The sequence below is a fragment of the Falco peregrinus genome, chromosome 15, assembly GCF_023634155.1.
Source record: "Falco peregrinus isolate bFalPer1 chromosome 15, bFalPer1.pri, whole genome shotgun sequence".
Classification (NCBI taxonomy): Eukaryota; Metazoa; Chordata; class Aves; order Falconiformes; family Falconidae; genus Falco; species Falco peregrinus.
This window is the reverse complement of record NC_073735.1, coordinates 6,831,553-6,851,376: the sequence shown is the minus strand read 5'-3', so window position 1 is coordinate 6,851,376 and position 19,824 is coordinate 6,831,553. Positions and strand designations below refer to the sequence as shown.

Below are 19,824 nucleotides of genomic sequence, written 5' to 3'. Positions count from 1 at the left end.
GCCCCAGCCCCCGTGGGTCCCCCCACAGCCAGGGAGCCCCAGAACCCATAGGTCCCCGCACAGGATCGCGAGCCCCAGCACCCACGGATCCCCCATCACCTACGAGTGCGTCCCCAGGAGTGGGAGCCCCAGCACCCACGGGTCCCCCCGGAGCCCCAGCACCCACAGGTGCCCCCGCAGCCCCAGCACCCACGGGTCCCCCATCACCTACGAGTGCATCCCCAGGAGCAGGAGCCCCAGCACCCACGTGTCCCCCCACAGCCTCGGTGCCCCCGCAGCCCCGGCACCCCCGGGTCCCCCGGAGCCCCGGGGCCGCTCCGCGCCCCTCCCCCCCGAGGAAGTGTGTCGCTCTGCGGACGCCGTAGCGGCCCTGGCGCCGGCGCCGTCCCGTGGTGCTGCGCGGCGGCGGGCGGCAGCGCGGCCATGGCGGTACCCGCGGGCTCGCTGGTGGCGGCCGTGCTGACCCACTCGGGCCGCCTGGAGAAGGAGGACCTGGGCAGCCGCATCGGGCGTCTCTCCCGCCGCGTGGAGGAGCTGAAGGCAGGTCCGGGGCCGGGAGCGGGGCTGGAGGGCACGGGCGGAGCTCGGGGGGCGCCCGGCCCGTGGTTACCTCAGGCCCGGCCTGAGCGGAGCCGCTCTCGGCCTCTCTCCGCTGGGCGCTCGGGCGGCCCCCGGGCCTGGGAGAGCCCGTAGCGCAGCTGGGGAAGCACCCCCCCCGGGTGCCGGTGTCCCAACGCTCCCTCTTCCTCAGGGAGAAGTCTGCAACATGATTAACAAGAAGTACAACGAGTTCCTGCCCAGCTTGGAGAGCGCCGAGGACTTGGTGGCGCAGGTGGACGGGCTGTCGGCCAACATCGACCTGCTGAAGGCCAGGATTGAGAACGAGGTGCCGGCGGGGGCTTCCCTGGGGGCTCCCCTCGATCCTGCGGCACTGCCACCCCACACCTGTACCCCCTGCCATGTCCGCGTGGTGCGAGGGGATGGGGGGAGGAGGGCTCCTGCCTAAGAACTCTGGATGATATCACCCCTAAAAAGCGCTCTTAGGTGACACACGCTGCAGAGGTGGGGTGAGTGAGGAGCTGTCATTAAGGGATTGGCCGTGGTTTGCTCTTGCTCACTGTTGTACAGCTGCAAAATTGTGTCACGCGTCTTGCCTTCAGAAGGGGAGAAAGAGTAGCCTTGCGCGCTGCCGTGAGGCGTGGCATGGTAATCGGCTGGCTGAGTGTTGATCCCACCGTGATCTGGGGCAGAGTGGGAGCCTAAATCACACCTGTGCATGTTCACTGACGTCTTTAAGGAGAATGTGAGCAGCTGCTGCAGACCCACACTCTGTTTTTTGCTCCTTTGATTCTTTTTCCAACATTGGGCATTCTATAGCAGTGTTAATTGAGAATTAACTTTTGGCTCAGTTTAAGCATTCTTGCAGTTTAAATGGCTGCGTTAAAGGAGCACTGAAGTCCTTTTGACTGCCTTCTGAGGCTGAATTTCCTTGCACTGCCTTTAAAAAACATGTAATTTGTTAGAAGCATTGGAAACACTTATCAGCTTCTTTCTTTTTTAAGGATCTTCCTAGCAACGAATAAAATGGATAGAACCTTTTTCCTCCTCACAAAGTTATTCTAGTAACAGAAGTACTTTACATGTTTTTATCACTTTTAAGAGGAAGTGTGTCGGAGAACATTTGCTTGCTGTAAGTGAACTGAGAAGTTTTGTTATTTTAGGTTCAGCGAGATCTAAATGTCGCTGTTGCCGAATTTACTGAGTTGAAGCAGCAGTTGGAGCGAGATACGCTGGTTCTGAGCATTCTGAAAAAGCTGCAGGAGGTGAGGAGGGGAGGTGGGGGAGTGCCTTAAGATCATTAGGCAGTAGTCATCCTCTGCTCTGCAGTCTGTGGCATTATTCTGGGCTTCTCTTTTGAGCTCCTGTCTCTAGCCGTGTTTAAAAAATTGTCTAAAAAATCTAGTAGCAGATGTACAGTGACATATGAATCTATTTGTTGCAGTTTGATACAGCTATTAAAGAGTACAATGCTGCATTGCTGGAAAAGAAGTATGTTGCAGCAGCTCAGCAACTGGAAAAGGTAATAATGACTTCTTAAGCATATGACAGTATCGTTCATACATACTTTCAACAAATGTCACAAGATGCTTTTCCTTAAGCAGGGGCAACAGTTACCCATATTTTGTGTTTGTTCTTCACCATCAGGCACGAAGCATCCTGAAAATGCTGGAATCCCGCAAGGGCTTTGAGCTGAAGATCCTGAAGGCATTAGGCACAGAGCTCACAGTGCAGACACAGAACATGCTCTATCATCTAGGAGAAGAATGGCAGAAATTGGCTGTATGGAAGCTTCCTCATTCAAAAGGTACTCACAGTTCTAGTTTGTTTCACTGTTTGTGCTTCACTGTTTGAAATGCCTGATTTCAAACAACTACAAGATAGGAAATGCGGTAATGCTGTTGAACTGAGGTTGTTTTAAGGAGCTCTTCCTGCCATTTGCATAACCTCATCAGTGGGAGTGATCTGTGCCAGTGTTCTTTGGATATGGCTCCACTCCTGGTGTATTTAGGTGCTACCAAAAGCAATGCAATGTAGTCAATAGATTTTAAACAGAGTTTTCAAGGTTCATCTGCCTCATCTGTCATATTTCATAGACAATGTGGAAGCAGAGATCAGAACAGCTAATTGTAAGAACTGCTCAAGTCTGTAAGTTGCTGTCTTCATTGAAACACAAACTTTTCCCTTGGAAAAAAAACATCTTTTCCTTTCACTTTGACTTGAAATGAGGAGAAGAGGGGAATGAAAGCGATAGTCACCAATGTCATTCAATTGAAGGGTGACTGAAATGAGAATTCTGGCTCTTAGGAGGGAGTGATTCTCATTCTGTTGTCCTGCACTGTCACACAGGGAACTCTGTACCCTCTTCTGATGCTGCTTTACAAGAACTGTGGAAATGGGAAGAGGTAGCATATTGCTTTAGCTGCCTCCTGGGGAATGCAGTGGTTTCTCAGATCTGCTGTATCTCAGCCTGCGCTCTGTCAGAGAGATGGTTCTTCTTTCTCTTTAGAGGGCAGCAGCCTGGAGTCAGCGATGCATTCAGAACTGCACTTACACACAGTGCCATCAAAAGAGGAGGAGATTGCTGGCCCACCTGTTGCTTCTGTGCTGCAGGCATTTGCTGTCCTAGGAGAACTGCACACCAAGCTGAAGATTTTTGGTAAGACAGACTGTAGGTTGAGATAAACGTAGATATAGTAAGCCGAAGTGGATGAGATTTTGTAAGATGTGTATCAAGATCCAGTTCACTTCAGCTGTACACTGGAAGACTTATTTCTGTCTTAGCTTGTGTTTCCCACTAAGCATGAAGTAAATGCTCTGATTCTTATCAGTAGGAAATTATTTATCCTATTATTTATCCTTTCTTGTCAATTTACTCTGGTGTAGTTTCGATCTGTGGCTACGTGGTTTCATGGCCTAGTGTTGAAAGGGTTTTTCCAGTTACAGCCTCCTCACCTACCAGGAGTAAGACTGTTGTTTACAGGCAGCCTCTGGGCTTCAGCGTTCTCATGTGTTGTTAAAATAAATTGGTAAGCATGGCAGGTACTAGGACAGGATTTCATGCTTCCAGCTGTTTAAGTTGGTTTTCACTTTACATTAAATATACTGCTCTTTGTTAGGCCTCAGTATGTGTTTTACGTGAGTAAAATAGTCTTTAGTGGAAACTCAACCCAGTGTTTTACCCCGTTAGCTGTTCCCTGACAGAGCTAATCAAGAGAGTGTTTCTCCCACTTCATGGAAAGAAACTACATCCAGAATAGTGATGGTTGGGCCTCACTAGAGCAAACTGCCTGCCTCCTGCTGTTGGAAAACATATTTTTTTCATTTCTCAGGCCAGTTGTTGCTGAAATACATCCTCAAGCCGCTGATTCTATACCCATCTCTTCAGCCATTCACAGAGGAACAGTCAGATGTGTTCATCCTGCGTTTTATGTCCAAGGAGCCTAACTTGGGTCATTCCTCTCCTATGGAGGTCTTTGACAAGATCAAGCTTATTTTTGAAGTTCTCCACAAGTATCTGCTAAGTAGGTAGTTTCTCCCTTTTGGAATTAGACTGAGATTGGTACTTTGTTCATGTAATTGGAGTGGAAGCTTTGTAGAATATCTAGTGATTAAGCAGTACTGAATTATGTGTAAGGTCTAAGCAGCTTTTAATGTTAACTTGCTATGCTGTGCTCTTGGACAGCTTGGCACCTTGTGAAACTGGACCCAGCATTCGCAGAGCTGGGAAAATGAAGGAGGACAGTACTTTGTGTCAAAGGGATCAAGGAATTAATTTTTTGGTAAATGTTTTTTCTTACGAGCCACTCACTGCATTGAAGATCCTTGCATGCAGCAGGTCTAAAAGGCTGAAGTCTTGATGCAATCCAGGGAATTCCCTCGGTCAGGCTGGTCACCTGCAGGGTCATCTATTGGCTACAACCTGGCCTAGGCTTTGCTAGCATTTCATGAAGTAAACATGCTGGGAAAAAGGTCTCATTTTATGCAGACATTCAGTTGTCTTTTGGTTGGGTGGGCAATTCCACAGGCCCAGCACATGGCCTGAAGAAGAAGGATATGTCCTTATGGAACAGCTGGTAAATTCTGTTCTGATAGGAAGGACTGAGTGAACTGGTGAAGGGTCTGGTCCAGTATTAAATTTAATGTATTAAAATCCATTTGTGTACTCTTGAATTCAGATATACCTCTTGAGGATCCTGCGGAAGATAAAAAGGATTGCAGAGTCACGCTTGCAGAACTGCTAGGTGATATGATATGGGAAGAATTGTCAGACTGCCTCATTAAGAACTGTCTGGTGAATTCAATCCCAACCAACAGCAGCAAACTAGAGCAGTATATAGAGGTAGGTCTCAAAAATCTTTCAGATCCATGTGGTGGAAATGCCAGGTGGCCAGCTTGAACAAAAAGCTATGTTTTGCTGATCTGGATTTGTGTATTTCTCTGTTAAGTTGTGGCTTGTGCTTCCTGTCATGTAAAAGTGCGCTAGGTGTCTGATCTGTGGAAGTCAGTGCCAAATTTAGCCAAGACCTGGAGACTTTCAGGGCGTGCGCTGTGAGGCACTTTTCTGAGCCTCTGTGAGAGGCCGAAGATGATGATGTGACAGCGCTGCTTGCTCAGCTGGCTTCCTGAGGACTGATTGCTCTGTTTGTATTTGTTGCTAATGTTCGTAGGGTTTTCTTGCATAGGCCACATAATTATATTTTTAAACTACGTACATAAAGGAGGACTTATTGCTAGTGAAGAATGCCAAGGGCTCCTTTTCCTGAAGAGGGGGCTGTTTCAAACAGAAGCAGTCGTGGGATAAACCTCCCAGTCTTTTTGCCCTAGGTAGCCCAGCATAATGAAATTTGATCGTCTTGCTCCTCTGGTTTTTGTACTAGGTTGCCAGCACTAGTTTTGTACTAGGTTGTCAGGGGGAACAGACCTGCAGTTCAAACACTGTGTTATTGTGTGGTCATGGATGCTAGCTGAGCCAGATTTTTCCAAGATTGCTGAAAAGCTGTTGGATTGTTAGTGCCCTGTAAAACCTAGTTTCATCCTTTCATTTCAGCTGAGTGGAAGAATTTATACCCAACTTTTGTTTTATTATTTGATTTTACAAACTGTGTTAATGTGGTATATGTGTCTGCGCTTTTCAGGTGATTAAATCCACAGAGGAATTTGAAAAAGCCTTGAAGAACATGCAGTTTTTGAAAGGCGACATGACTGATTTACTGAAATATGCCCGTAATGTCAATTCCCACTTTGCTAACAAGAAGTGCCAGGATGTGATTGTGGCAGCCAGAAATCTGATGACCTCAGAAATACACAATACTGTAAAGGTGACTGTTGTGATACACTGTTTTTCTATGTGGAGACCAGCTTAGCTGTTGAAGAAGGCTTGTTTACAACAGTCGAGTCCTTTGGTTTTTTGTGGAGCGCTGAATACTCTCAATTATTTGGGTATCTTGGCAACCAACAGTTTCAAAACCTTTTTTAATAGTGCTCAAGAAGGTTGTTTCACTAACAAGATGTTTCTTAAAATACTTGACGTTTGCTTGCATGGGCTGTTCCAGCTAGTGTCATAAGCGTAAGAAAAATCAGAGGATTACTTACAGAGTTGCTTCTATGCATGCAACACCATATAGGCTATTTTGTGGTCTGCTGTGTCAATCTGGCTGTTGTGCTGCCAGGAGACTTCCAGCAGCCTTAGGGGACTTCTGCAGCCTTGTGTTTATCTTGAGTCTTAAATAACCTCCATCGTTCAATGTTTTGTAGTCTTGTGCAGTTTCCTTTCTATGTGCTCTAAATTACATTATACCTTTCTCTTGTTTTCCCTTAGATCACACCCGATTCCTGTGTAGCCCTACCAAGGCTTCCTGATCCTGGGGCAGGAGATCACTTAAAAATGCAAAAACCTTCTGAACTTCTGCATAACAACATGGTGAATTTGGAGAATGAGACTAAATTGAGCCCGTACACATTTTCTCTGCCTACGTGCCGCATCAGTTCATCAGTGGAGAAGCTGATGGAGCTGGCTTATCAGACGCTGTTGGAGGCTACAGTCAGCACAGATCAGTGGTAGGAATTACATACCAGCGGGTAACTCTTGGGTGTCAGATACTTACTGCCTTTGGCAGCACCAAGCATCGGTTAATAGACGAAAAGAACTTTAAAAGAACAGAAGATGCTTAAAAATTAGAATTAGTCATTCAAGTTACTCGCTGTTTCGGCTGGAGTTCGTATGGTAGACTGGTACAGCAGGAACAGCTGCGCACTATGTTCCCTGGAATACTTGGGTTAAGCAGCCTTTCAGACTGACATTGTCAGGGAATATTCAGGTACACTTTATTGTATTTTAGCCATTAAAGCAGGGAAAACATGGTAAACTCCCTAGTGGGCACAGTGTAGTTCATGGCTTCAGTCTTCTAGTTGGGAGAGATGCTGCTGCAGTGTTCACCTCAATGTTTTATTGTACTCTTGCTGTCAGTTCTTTAGAAAAACCAAAACCATCTCTTTTTTTTTCAAACCGAATGATAAGTGATAGCACCCATTCGGAGAGAAGCTCTTGCTTTCTTTGTGCTGGGTGAAAGCAAAGAACTCCAGCTCTGCATCTGGCAGGGCTCTTCAGAGGAAAAACAATTAAGTGTTTTGAGGAACTGCATACAGTCTGCTTTAAAAACTGGAGACCGCAACTCTGAAGAAGGAGAGCTGCCTAGGTACTGAATGCCCTTCAGTGTACCGTGGCAGAGAGGGCTGACTATTTATGCACACCTGGTGGGGAAGGGACACTGTCCCCTTTGTTCCTGGGGTTTCATGTATCTCACTTCTGACATGTGGTCTGAAACTTGTCTTTTCCACACTGAACTTACAAGGTCATCACAGCATTTTTGAATTTTTCCAGAATGTTGCCTTTGTTGACATCGCTGTAATTGATTCTGAACAATCTGCTCTTTGTTCCGCTACTTCACTGCCAGTGCTTCACTACTAGTAAAACCTTGTTTTGGAAAAGGTTGAGGGACTCTTGTGACCAAGATGTTAATTCCACTGACAAACTAACGTGAGTCTTATTTTTCTTGTAGCTGTATACAGCTCTTCTACTCTGTACGGAATATATTCCAGCTGTTCTATGATGTAGTGCCAACGTACCACAAGTAAGTGTGTGTGTGTGTGTGTGTGTGTGTGTAACCTAGGGCCTGTTTTGGAGAGAGAAAAATGTTACTGGCACAGCTCCACTTCTCCCCAGTTTGTCTACCCCAGCCAGAGACTACTAAAGGGCTCTCTGCAGCAGCAAAAAGCTAGTACTCTTAGTCTATTATGAAGTCGTACCTGCTGCAAAATAGGTGCTTGAGAGTTTCTGGGTTGGCAGTCTTATGACTGAGGAGATAGGTGCAGTTCTTACAATGCTGCGTTTGAATCCAGCCATGCAGCTTTGACCTGAGGTCTCATGTACAGGTTTTTCATGATGTTTTTCATGTGAAAAAGAGCAGCATGAAGACTGGAAGAATACAGTTCTGTCAGAAAACACTGGGGTATTGCTGAGAAGGACTTCTCTTTTCCTCATCGTAACTTTGCTATAACAAAGTATTTTCCTGTTTGAAAGTCCATTGCTAGAAATAATGTGGACATTACACATGGTTCAAATGTCAAAGTGCCGTTTCACTAGCTGTGAAACTCCTTCCCTGTAAGTTCTTGTGTGGATGCAACAGGAGGTTAAATATTTTTATTCCAACTGATGTCTTTATCAGGCATTGCGCACGGTTAGTTACTTGCCACATCTGTTCTGAAACAGTGACTTTCTCTAGGGTGGGCGTGACAGTTTTATTTAGCAGAGCCGAGTCTAAATAAATGCAGTTCTTCCTTTTCTCTTCCTCCTTCCTGGGATAGGGAGAACCTTCAGAAATTACCCCAGCTGGCAGCCATTCACCACAACAACTGCATGTATATTGCGCACCACTTGCTCACCCTGGGACACCAGTTCCGTTACCGCCTGACTAACATCCTGTGCAACGGACCAGCTACTTTTGTTGACCTGGTACCTGGTTTTAGGAGACTTGGTAATTTTACCTTTTAGTACTGAAATATGTCGATGGATGACGTGGTAACTGATCCTGGCGTTTGTTGCTGAATGGTGTAACGTAAGTGTGGCCACTGGCTGGAGCAGTGGATTGTTATTGAAGAGTTCTAAACAAGTAGCCAGGGCATTTTCTAGACTGCCAAGTGTGACAGAGCATTACAACTCTAGGCAATATAGCTGTTTAGAGCTTGACTTTCTGAAACCCGACTCTTCTTGTCTAGCACATAGGTCCAAAAACAGTTCGTTACCCAGTGAGATGTGGTGACACTCAGATATTTTGGGATCTGCTGCTCAGACCTGTGGTATTTTCTTTAGCTAATAAGCTATGGAATCAAATTCTGAGATAAATTTGTGTGAGCCTAATAGGAGCCTGTCATCCATAGTTAATTCTGCCACTCAGCTGTTTTTTTTCAAGTGTCGTAGCAATGCAAGCTGTGCAAGAGCTTACTGAATATGTGACTGGGCCTGGTTAAATTCACTCTATGAGACTGTTTAGAGACTGGAAATTCCTTTAAAAATAAATATTATAGCAAGTTCATTATTTGGCACTTACAGTCTCTAAATTGGTTTCATAATTGCTTAATTACTTCTCTCTGCTTGTTTTTGTTCCTAAAGGGATGGAGTGTTTTCTGGCCCAGATGCGAGTGCAGAGAGGAGAGATCCTGGAGAGGCTGTCAAGTGCCAGGAATTTTTCTAATATGGATGATGAGGAAAATTACTGTGCAGCAAACAAAGCAATAAGGCAGGTAAGCAAGATATCCCATTGTCTTTGGACATTGTCCTTGGGAAGGTATGGTATGTAGTCACAGTCCCGAGAACTGGGCACTGTTTCAGCAGAGTGGAACTTCTTAAAACCACAGTTTTCTGGCCTGATTATTTTTTGTCCCTGTGCTGTGTCTTCTGGTAAAATGGAAGCATGCTGAGTTCAGTTCCTCTTGCTGCAAGTTGAAATGAAAAGCTTCCTAATTTTGAACTTTTGTTTACAGTACATTTATAACATTTTTCATTTTTTAGAGAAAGGGTCTATCACACTTTTGATAAGCCTTAATGCAAACTGAAAACGTTGTGTTTTTCCCCAGGAATTCCTGCTCTATGTGATAGCAAGGTACTTTATTGCCTTTTGCTTTTTCAAGCGAGTTTCTGACCATGTGTAGTCACCTTATCATTTGGTGCCTCTCTTAATGTTCTTTTTGATAAGATGTAGATAATGCATAGCTGTCATCTTCCAGGTACTGCATCAGTTGAAAAGACTGGGGAAAGTCTGGCAAGATGTCCTTCCAGTGAACGTGTACTGCAAGGCCATGGGGACTTTACTGAACACCGCTCTCACAGAGATTGTCACTAGGATTGCTGCCCTGGAGGTAACTGCATGAGATGGACATGCCAGGCATTTGTGACCTCTAGAAGTTCTTTCCAAGACTGGGTTTCAGGGGAACAGTTACCTTTCACAGAAATGGTAATTGTTGCCCTGTCTATGAGAAACATTTGAGATGCCAGTAACTCCCATCTGGTTAAGACCATATTATTGCTCTTCCAGCAATTCCATGACTCTGTAGTCATGGGGAGAGTCAGGGAAGTGGCTGTGATTTCACCTTCATTTGGGTTTAGGTGTGTTACTCCTACTATAAACATTTATATGAATCAGTATCTTTTTCTTTGTTCAGAAGTTAACTGGTTGTCTCAATCTCCATCTTTCCTGACACATTTTCAATCTGTGCATCTCTAGTGAACCTCTCCACCCTATCTAGGCACCAGGTGCTGAAATACCTGTGACATTTCAAACTGAAATTCTTATCTGTTTAAAGCTCTGTTTGACTCCCAGTTTGAGTGATTGTCAGGTTACCTTGGGTCAAGTACAACTGTCCTGTTACATCTCTTAATTAAAATATGTTTTCACGGCAAATGATAGAAATACGTGAGTGCATCTGTTCTAGTTGTAGTCTACAATCCGAAGAGCCTTCCCGCTGTGCATTAGTCCAATAAGTCCTCTTTTTCCTGTAACAGCTGGTTTACAGGACACTTCCCTAGGCTATGCCTGCCAAAAAGCTTGGCTTTCATCATTGGCCTGGTGGTGCCTGAGCCATTTCCTTGTAAACCATTCAGACCTTCATCGTAACACCTCTACTTTGCAGTAAAATGCTTGCTGTTGCACTAAACCCCTATAAGTTGCGTTAGCTTGAGGATGTTAAAAGTGATCTAAACCATTGCTTTCTTCTTCACGCACACAGCCACCTTTTTTCCATTTCACTTGCTGCCTGGCACTCCAAAAACATATCTAACCGCTCCCCTGTTAACATTGGTTCAATTCTAGGATATCTCTGCAGAAGATGCAGATAGGTTATACTCCCTCTGTAGGACCATGGTGGAGGAAGGACCCCAAGTTTTCACCCCACTACCTGAGAACGACAAGAATAAGAAATACCAAGAGGAGGTTCCAATCTATGTGCAGAAATGGATGACATTCAAAGAACTGATGATCATCTTGCAAGCCAACCTCCAAGAAATAGTAGATCAGTAGGTGTCTTCCTTTCTTTCTTTTCAGTTCTTCACCCCAGTAACAGGCAGCTGGGACGTGGTCTGACATCAGCAGGGCACTGCACTCGGGGGACTCTGTTCAGATGAAAGGCAGTCACCGTAACAAAGGATCAGATAACTGCTCCCGGGGCTGTTTCTTGGCTGTGTGTTTATAGCCCGGTTCAAGGTTGTTCATACATTCAGCTGCTTCCTGGGAAGGACAAGGCAATGATAAAAATACAAGTGCCATGGGAGAGCTGACCACAGTGATTGTGCGTCCCCCTTGGCTTCTCTTACATTCAGAAGTATTTCCCGGTAAGCAGTCTGGCATTTTGCCTGCTGCCTTTGATGTTTGCTGTGCCTTGCTGCTGCAGTCGTTCCACGTGATTGACCTCTGCTTTTTAGATGCTTCCTTTAACTTGCAAGGGGTATTCATCTGAATTATACATGAGGATTTGCATAATTACTTCTCTTACTTTAGCTGCCATGAGCTGTCAGAAGCTAGACATTCCCTGTTCACAGCTGCCTCACACATGCGTCTGAATGGCAAGAACACACACGGTCCTCAGCAGGCTGAGCTGGAAAGGCACCAGCCGTGGAGAAAGCGCTTAGGGAGGGCAGTTCCTTGTCTGTGCCCTGCTCGTTGCTGCTGTTGGAACCGTGTTAGACACCAGAGGTTCCCAGCTCTACTTCCACCCATGCATAAACCACTTCCCCACCCCCGTTGTTCAGGAGGTGAGTGGGAATTTTGCAGACAAGGCTTATTTTGGAGAAGGAAAATAGAGTTTGTAGTGAGTGCAAAAATCACAGCCTGTTGCTTTGTACCCCTAGCTAAACAGTTCTGGGCTCAACTGGCACACAGCTAATAGGCTGCTAACTGGAATTGTTTTGCCTACAGACTTACTACTGTTAACGAGTGCTCAGAAGGTTTATTTTTAACATGACATTTCTGTGCTGTTTGGTTAACTAAACATCTTTCTCTCCCCTGTAGGTGGGCAGATGGGAAGGGGCCTCTCGCAGCTGCATTCTCAGCAGCTGAAGTGAAGAGTCTGATCCGAGCCTTATTCCAGAACACGGAAAGGAGAGCAGCAGCGCTGGCCAAAATTAAGTAACTCTGTGTTTACTCCTACACATTGCATCTTCTGATAAAGCAAGAGCAAACTGCGTCTTTCAAATACTTCTCGGATTTGACCCTTACTATTTGTACTGTTATAAAGAAGGTTTAGCATTAGGCAAGTGCTTCGTGGAGGCTTGACTGAGGGATAAGAAGCATTTCCTAGCTCAGTGTTTGTAGGGCAAAGAGGATGGCTCTGTGAGTCTGGGACCAGAAAAATCAAAGGTGGGTACTTCGTCAACACATGGACACTAACTGCTCCTGCTCCAGCTGCTAGGCAGATGGAATTTGGGCTCCAAAATTCAGTCTCCTGCCATGCTCCCCAGCAGTGTTCTGTCCAGATCCAAGTTTTCCTCCGTGAGCTGGTGGGTATACAGCCCTGGTGAAAGAGAGACACTTCTTGTGATGTTTGTTCATTTCCGTTCCCTAGGATTTCATCTCCTGGTTAAGCCCAGCGTAGGGAAATAAATCGACTCTTGTATCCAGCATCCTTTGGTGAGAACAGGCACTGCTGTTGGCTGGGCCTCTCATGCAAGGCACTGGGTAACATCTCAAGCTTGCTTGCTTAAGGGTCTCGTAGAGGGTTTTTCTTTCTCAGTAGTGAACCTTATCTATGCAGTTTTACAGCAGGGGGCACATAGCCCCTTTGTGCGTTACCTCTTCTGTCCCTGCAAATTACATGTGAAACCCACAGACTTGGATACCTTTTGATATCCTTCTAGGAATGCTGAAGTGCCAAATCTGCTCTTTCCCACCTCAGGTTTCCCTGAAGAGCAGGCCTCAAGAGAAGGAAAATTTGGTTGAGGGAGGAGGGGGAGAGGAGATCCTGTTCTGAGTGAACTGTTTTATTGTGTCACGAGGTTTTGCGCAAGTGGCAAAACTCACGGCTTTATTTTTCATGGAAAATACCTTAAAACTGACTTAGAATTTTTCAGTCTCACTTTACCAACTGTAAAAGCCAGTTCAGCTCCTTCCTTTACCTTTTTGGTTTGTGTGAACTAGGTAGGTCTGGGATCTGTTGTCTTTCTGGTAGTAAATTTTCTGTCCTTTAAGAATAATAAGAGAAATATATGTGAATATAAAAAGGGAATAAAGTGTGCAGTCATAGCAGCATCTTTTAAGTTACAAAAGGCTATGTTTGAGACTTTGAGAAACATAGATGTCTTTTAATTGAAAAACTCACCAAAAGCATTCATTAAAATGTAGCCCAGAGGCCGAGACGGGCTGGTTGCTTCACATGTGGAACAAAGCATTTCCTACCACATAGTGCTTACAACCTGTTTACAAAAGTTTCGATCAGAGCGTAATGTTTTAATCTGTTACCTACTGTTGTACCCTTTTTGTGTGCACTTTTGTCTGACTTCTGTTCACGCGTGCGAGCGTTCGTGCAGGGCCTGAATCGCAGCCGGCTTTCACGTTGCCCCTAAGTCACTGCGGAATGGAACAGCCGTTCTGCCTGCTGGGTCAGCCGAGCGCAGCCGTGGCAGGGGGTGAGGAGCCCTTTGGCTTCTGCCTTTACCTGGCGGGCGGGGGGGCAGGCACCGTCACGCAGTTAGACTGAGTCCAGCACATGGGAACGCAGCAAGGAAAGGAGATACTGAAGCAAAATCTGACTGCCAGTTAAAACTCCAGTTTTTTCTTTTCTTCCCCTCCAAGTAATTTATTTGAAGGCTGAGGGTGCTCCTGCCACACTTGCATCTCGTGGGATCCCCTGCCCCTTTACACATAGCAATCCAAAACACATATTTTGAAAGACACTTTTCTCATGTGGATCGTTCACAGAAATGTAATTTGCTATTTTCTTTAATAAACTATTTATACTGAGCATCTTTTCTAATGTTCTCTGGGGATTCTCTTAGGTTTGTAGTAACATGGTATGAATTAGTCCTGGACCGTTTGCCACTTACTAGGTGGAAGGGGCAAAGCGTTGCACTGTGAAGTCTCCTTGCCTTATTTCTAGTAGATCTAATCCAAAAGGAGAAACAAAATAAAGAAAGGAATCAGTACCGTGAAAGGTTCTCCCAGAGGTTCATGCATCAAGGGCGAGCGTAGGGTAGTGAAGGATGCTAGTGCTGGGATTTGTCTGCGCGACGCGTGGCTGGGCTCACGCCTTTGCTTGCACTACTTACCTCAGTGACGTGATGAATCCAAGGCAGGAGCTGGGCCACATTGGCATAAACCCCAGGGTGGTTGGGCTCCGCGCAGCCCTGCCCCCAGCTCACGATGCCTACTAAGCGCCAGGCGGCTTCATCCTGGCAGACCAGGGGCCCCCCGCTGTCACCCTGCAGGGCAGAGCAAGAGCTAGTGAAGCAGCGCAGCCCGCGGGGGTGCAGGGCAGGTGGGCTTCTCCCGCGTGGCTTTGGTCTGTACAAGAAGCTGAACTGCGGGTACCCACGGGGCGTGCCTCTGCAAGGTTTCTGTGTTCCTTCTAGAAAGAGCTACATCTCAGCCTGACATCTGTGCACCGGGGCACTGCGGGCTCCATGTTGCAGCGTAGGATGCAATGGGCCCAGCACTACCCGACACGGATCCTACTGCGAGGTATTGCCACAAAACCCGGCATTTGCTGGAGCAAACCAGGGACGTATCGGTCCTTTCCACACCTGCTGTGCACAGCCCACGTGCCACACGCTCCCTCCCGTTACCTGGCACGCGTCGATTTTCCCGTGCAGGTAGCCGGCACACAGCATCCTGGCAGTGAGCTCGCCGGCGTACATGCACGAGCTGTTGCACCGCTTGGTACCGATCAAGGGAACGAGTGCTTCCTTCAGTGTCTCGGTAACCTGTGCTGGAGAGGGAGAAAGAGAAGCCAAGAGGGAAACAAGTTGTGCAGGGAGCGAGAGGGGAAGAGCAGGGCACTAGCTGGGGTAGTCAGAAGATGGAGGGAAATGGAATTACCTGATGGGATTAAATATATCCACACGGGAGGTGTGGGTGCGGGTTGTGGAGCTGCTGGAGCAGAGGTGGGATGAAGCAGGAGGGGGGTTTGCAAGATCGCACGCGGCATGGAAGGGGCTGGACAGGGCCAGTGGGGAGCAAGGGGAAAGGGGAGCGGCAGGGGCAAGACGGGCGCTTACCTTGGTCTGGTCTGGTATAGCCCCAGCCGGACACCCAGCACTGCGTGCCCTGGAAGAGGTCCTGCTGGGCGGGCGGCAGACACACGGCACGGACGGCATCTGCTGAGGCGGTGACAGGTAAGCGCCGGGATGGCTTCGTGCGGTGTCGAGCACGAGCAGCCAGGGAAGGGCTGCGGCGCTACCGGCCTGCAGAGCCACCCAGCCTGGCCGTGCTGAAGGGAAAGGCTCTCGGGCCAGCGCTCTGGGACTTCAGCTCGCACAGCCGCCTTGCCGGTCCTTCACAGCCCTGGCATAGCTCAAAGCCCCGCACTGCTGCGTGCGCTGCCTGCCAGGGCGGCTGGACGGCCCGTGGGAGCTGCTCTCAAATGGCAGGTTCAGGAGAGACGGGGTTTGGCCACCTCTGGATTATGGGATAAGACAGACAACTCCACAGGTGGGAGAAGGACACAACAGCACCACGGCAGCATCTTACCTGAGAAATTCAGGGGGACCTGGAGCTTCAGCAGAGCAATGTCATAGTCAAGGCTGTTGTCGTTATAAAGCGGGTGATAAATTATTTTCTTTACCGATACCCCAGCCTCCTGCTTGATGGAGCCGTGGGTGATAACGCCTGCAAAAACCAGCCAGGCAGAGGCCTGAAGCCGCCTGTAACTGAGCACAAGGACAGCACGCCTCTTACCGCAGGGCAACAAGCACCAGCACCGGGCTAAGCACAGAGCCGCAGCACGTCGGAGGCTGGGCATGGGAGCCCGGCAGTACCTGTGCACGCAGTGAGCTGCTGTGACAATCCACTCGTGTGCCAGCACGGAGCCTCCGCAGTGGTGCTGGGAGCCATGGTACACGCTGACCTGCCAGGGCCAGCGCCCTGGGGGCACGTCTGCGCCCCCCACCACCCGCGCAGCCCCGCGGCGCAGCCCACACTCTGCAAGGCAGCCGGGCAGCACCGTTAGGTGAAGCTCCAGGTCTCAGACCCTCGGGCTGGAGGGTGAGGGAAGGGGGTGGAAAGGGAGCAAAGAAGCCGCTAGATCCAGGCAGAGATCATGGGGACACAGGGGAGGATGGAGGCCCTCACCTGAGCATTTCAGAGCCGCAATTCGACCTGATTGACAGCTGCTCCTGTGCAGGAATAAGCCTCTGGTCAGAATACACATGAACTAAAATCCCTGGGGCACCAAGGAGCTCCAGGGCGGCTGCGGCAGCCCCCAGCGGAGCTGCTTACCACACAAAACCAGGCTGGGCTTCTATGCTCTTACAGCCAGACAAAACCATCCCTGTCTCAGCCCCCCCCAGCGAACTCTGCTTCCTCCAGAGCTGCCCTTACCTGACCTGCCACATGTCTTCCAGGCTGCCTTCCTGGTGGGGTCTCACCTGAACAAACTCCTGAGTGTTGTTCACCTTGACATCTGTCAGGTTCACTCCTTTCTGATGGGTCATCCTGCAGAAGCAACAGTAAACTCTCAGCAAGGGGCTGAGGACCTGCTAGGGCGTCAGGAAAGTAACCCTGCCCTGGGAACAACAGTCCACAGCCCGGCCGCTCTGGTAGCCAGGAATGAACCTCCTTGGCAGGATGGGTCTCCTGCAGCTCTTCTCGCAGGTCCGCATGCCAGCCCGAGCCCCACTTTCCACCCTGCATCCACCAGGGAGCTGGGACTGCTGTCCCCACAAACCTCCCAGCCTCGAAGCACCTGCCTTTGCCAAATGAACTCCCTCAGAAAGGGGCGAGTAGGGGTCCAAGCGGCTGCTTCCACCGTGCCCACCTGAGATACCCGAGCTGCCGGCAGAGCAGGGTGCCCAGGGAGAGACTCCAGTGCTCATGGCACACCAGGAGCCAGCCGGGGTGGCCTTCCATCTGTGCTTCCAGCAAGGAGTTGGCCACATTTATCCTGAAAGACACTAAAGCCATTCCATTAAAGACAACCAGCAAGCTCCCATCCTTGCAGCGCTTTGTGCAGCGTCAGCGCAGTGGATGGTCATGGAAATCTCAAGCGAAAAAAAAAAACCCAAAACCAAACCAGCTAAAAACCCCAGAAGGAGCCATCTGAAGCAGTTATAAATGATACATAAACCCGTAAGCATATTCCCAGCGCCTGCATGGCAGCTCTGCTGAGTGACTGATCACATGCAAAGGAGTCCTGCAAGCGTTGCCTTTGCTGTAGGATCACGCCATGTGACAAAGCCGTAACGCTGGGGGATGCAGCAGGACTTAAAGCGAAACAATTGCAAAACACAGCTGAAAGAAGCTAGTGGATCAGCAGGAGGTATTCATTATTGAACAGCATCTTTTGGCAGGCTTGGCAGGCACTGGCCTGCACACTGCTCCCCTCTCCCCACCCTCTGGCAGCAAGCAAAGACGGAAACCTCTACTGGGAGCCCCACGGACCACGGGGTCTTCCTCTTCACCATCACTGCACGCTGGCATCGCGTCTGGCTCCTGCAGCAAGGTGAAGCCCTGGTCTCGCTGAGGCTTCCTCAGGTGTTTCACTTCAGCAAAGAGAGAAGGGAGGGGAGGTGGGCTCACACAGCCTGGGCAGCATCCAAAGATGCACAACATTAGGAACCATCCTGAGCTGCCCACTGGCAGAGGCGACGGGCCCCTCACTGGGTGAAGCTGCAGCTCGCTGCTGGGGCCACAGTGACCAGCAGCAGAGCCCACAGAAGCCATGTTCCCCCATCCCAAGCTGCAGTTCAGTGACCAAGGAGCTCCACCACCACCTCTGCCGGCAGCACCCCAAACTCGCTTGCCGGTTTGGCGGCTGGGCTCTGCCGGCAGCGGCAGGCTGTCCCGGAGGAGCCACTGACCTAGGAGCCATGCCCCCGCTGCTGTCCCCGCCAGCAGCCCGGTGACCCCGAGCAGCAGGAACAGCCTCTTGACGGTGCAGAGAGGTTTGAGACATGCATTAGCAGAATCTTTAAGAAACAGAGAAAGAGAGGGGATTAACACAGCCTTGCTGGTCTCTCACAGCACCGGCAAGCCCCTGGTGAAGCTCCTGGATCCTTATACACCTATTGCTAGGACTCATCTGATCCTCTCCCTGCAATGCCAGGAGGAGGTGAGCTAAGGGCACGGATTCTGTGGGAGATCAAGACTTGGAGGGCCCCCCTGTTCCCAAAGCCCATGAATGGCTCACCCACCGTGTCCCGGGGAGGCCCATGTTCTCCTTGCTTCCCTCCTTGGCTCTGACGTCCAGCTCTTGCGGCTTTGCATGGCATCCTCAGCGCCAGGCGGGTTATCAGGAAACTGCTTACCAAAGGCTGGGCTCTAGGGAGAGGAGTCCCGGGGAGCGGATCAGCAGCAGAGGTCAGGTCCCGTGGCAGGGGACAGGTTTCAAGTGATGCCACTGCTGCCCAGGCTGCCCGCTGCAGGGGGGCAGCGAGGCGGGGACACACATCTCACCATGACGGCGAGGAGCAGGGCAGCTGCTGGTCTGGCTGCTCCGCGGGAGCTGAGCACACGGGGCTTCAGCAAACCAGCTCGAGTTTCCCTTCGCACGCTCCCGGCACCATGCCGTGCACGCGCACCGTGCCCGGGGCCGTGCTGAAGGGACTCCTTGTTTCAGGGACCCCCAGCCCTCCCGCCGACAGGACCCTCGCAGCAGGTGGGGGGTGATGGCTCAGCAGCCCCCGCCTGCCCCCCATCGCCCGCTGCTCGGGCTGGGGACCCCCAAGGGGAACGCTCCTCTCCCTCCCTGGTACAGCGCCAAGCGAGATCAGCAGCTGCGGAGTTGCCTCGGCTCTCGAACCCATCTTCCACCTGCTGGGCCCCCCTCCCTTCCCCCTCCCATTATTTTGCTCGGCCGTAGGAGACACACCAAGCCCTGCCGCAGAGCAGCAGCAGCAGCCCCAGGCTGGGGGTGCGAGCAGGGGGGCTGCGGGCTGGCGGCCAGCCCTGCCAGCGGTGGGCTCCGAGGCACGGACAGACCTCAGCATGGGCAGCAGGAGGGCTGCTGACCAACCGACCAACCACCCCGTGTTACGTCTGGGGAGACAAGACCTTGGGGAAGAAAACATCCTAAACTGGAACAGATCAGAAAAAGAGCCCGCAGCTGCTCCTCATCACCCTCACATCTCACGCCAAGTGCCTGCCAGCTGTGATGCATGGAAGATGACTTTCCTGCCTGCAGGCTGCACTAGGGATCTGGTTAGGGGGTAACTGTGCAGACACAGCCCCACTGCCCTGGGTGCTGGATTTTCCCTGTGGTCTTTTGGCTGTAGGACACAAAGAGCAATGAAGGTCAAACAGCAGCTCTGCGTTTGGCTTCTGACTTTCGATGTAATTTCTTGTTGCTGGAAGATGCCTGGCTGGCAGCCTGTGGGAAGGGGAGGCTTTCTCGCCTGCGGTTTGGGTACCAGCTGGCCCGTGTTGGGGTGCGAGATGCTTTTCTTGTCAACGCAGAGCTCTCGTGGCGGAGGTGGAACAGAAATTGCTTGTGCTGTTGCATCTGCTCTTTTTTCTCTGACCCAGCAGATGCTCCGCCGCAGCATCACACCCGGGGTGGGTGAGTGTT

The 19,824-nt window shown here is 49.7% G+C and overlaps 2 protein-coding genes across 2 annotated transcripts; one reads left to right on the top strand and one right to left on the bottom strand.

Moving 5' to 3' along the window:
* The first annotated feature begins 336 nt into the window (after positions 1 to 336).
* Positions 337 to 14,067, top strand: ZW10 (zw10 kinetochore protein). Its single transcript, XM_055819327.1, has 16 exons — positions 337 to 544; positions 756 to 886; positions 1,722 to 1,823; positions 2,003 to 2,080; positions 2,206 to 2,365; positions 3,068 to 3,217; positions 3,891 to 4,082; positions 4,737 to 4,900; positions 5,697 to 5,879; positions 6,380 to 6,618; positions 7,620 to 7,691; positions 8,425 to 8,594; positions 9,230 to 9,360; positions 9,844 to 9,975; positions 10,926 to 11,128; positions 12,120 to 14,067. Exons 1-16 carry the CDS (start codon positions 424 to 426, stop codon positions 12,238 to 12,240), a joined length of 2,349 nt encoding a protein of 782 aa, XP_055675302.1. The 5' UTR covers positions 337 to 423; the 3' UTR covers positions 12,241 to 14,067.
* Positions 14,068 to 14,095: 28 nt separating this feature from the next.
* Positions 14,096 to 18,986, bottom strand: TMPRSS5 (transmembrane serine protease 5). The gene is made up of 13 exons (XM_027790384.2): positions 18,714 to 18,986; positions 18,452 to 18,578; positions 18,119 to 18,226; positions 17,678 to 17,800; positions 17,077 to 17,212; positions 16,641 to 16,754; positions 16,392 to 16,435; positions 16,079 to 16,241; positions 15,792 to 15,970; positions 15,320 to 15,418; positions 14,888 to 15,030; positions 14,372 to 14,524; positions 14,096 to 14,207 (listed from the first exon to the last, which is right to left on the bottom strand). Exons 1-13 carry the CDS (start codon positions 18,714 to 18,716, stop codon positions 14,199 to 14,201), a joined length of 1,401 nt encoding a protein of 466 aa, XP_027646185.2. The 5' UTR covers positions 18,717 to 18,986; the 3' UTR covers positions 14,096 to 14,198.
* Between the last annotated feature and the right edge of the window lie 838 nt (positions 18,987 to 19,824).

Coding starts and splice junctions, on each gene's coding strand:
- TMPRSS5 (XM_027790384.2), bottom strand. Junction 15,419..15,791: donor GGTCCCCCTGAATTTCTCAG/GTAAGATGCTGC, acceptor CCGCCTCAGCAG/ATGCCGTCCGTGCCGTGTGT. Junction 14,525..14,887: donor GGAAAATCGACGCGTGCCAG/GTAACGGGAGGG, acceptor TCTGCCCTGCAG/GGTGACAGCGGGGGGCCCCT.
- ZW10 (XM_055819327.1), top strand. CDS start 424: ATGGCGGTACCCGCGGGCTCGCTGGTGGCGGCCGTGCTGACCCACTCG. Junction 1,824..2,002: donor TTCTGAAAAAGCTGCAGGAG/GTGAGGAGGGGA, acceptor TATTTGTTGCAG/TTTGATACAGCTATTAAAGA. Junction 4,901..5,696: donor AACTAGAGCAGTATATAGAG/GTAGGTCTCAAA, acceptor TGCGCTTTTCAG/GTGATTAAATCCACAGAGGA.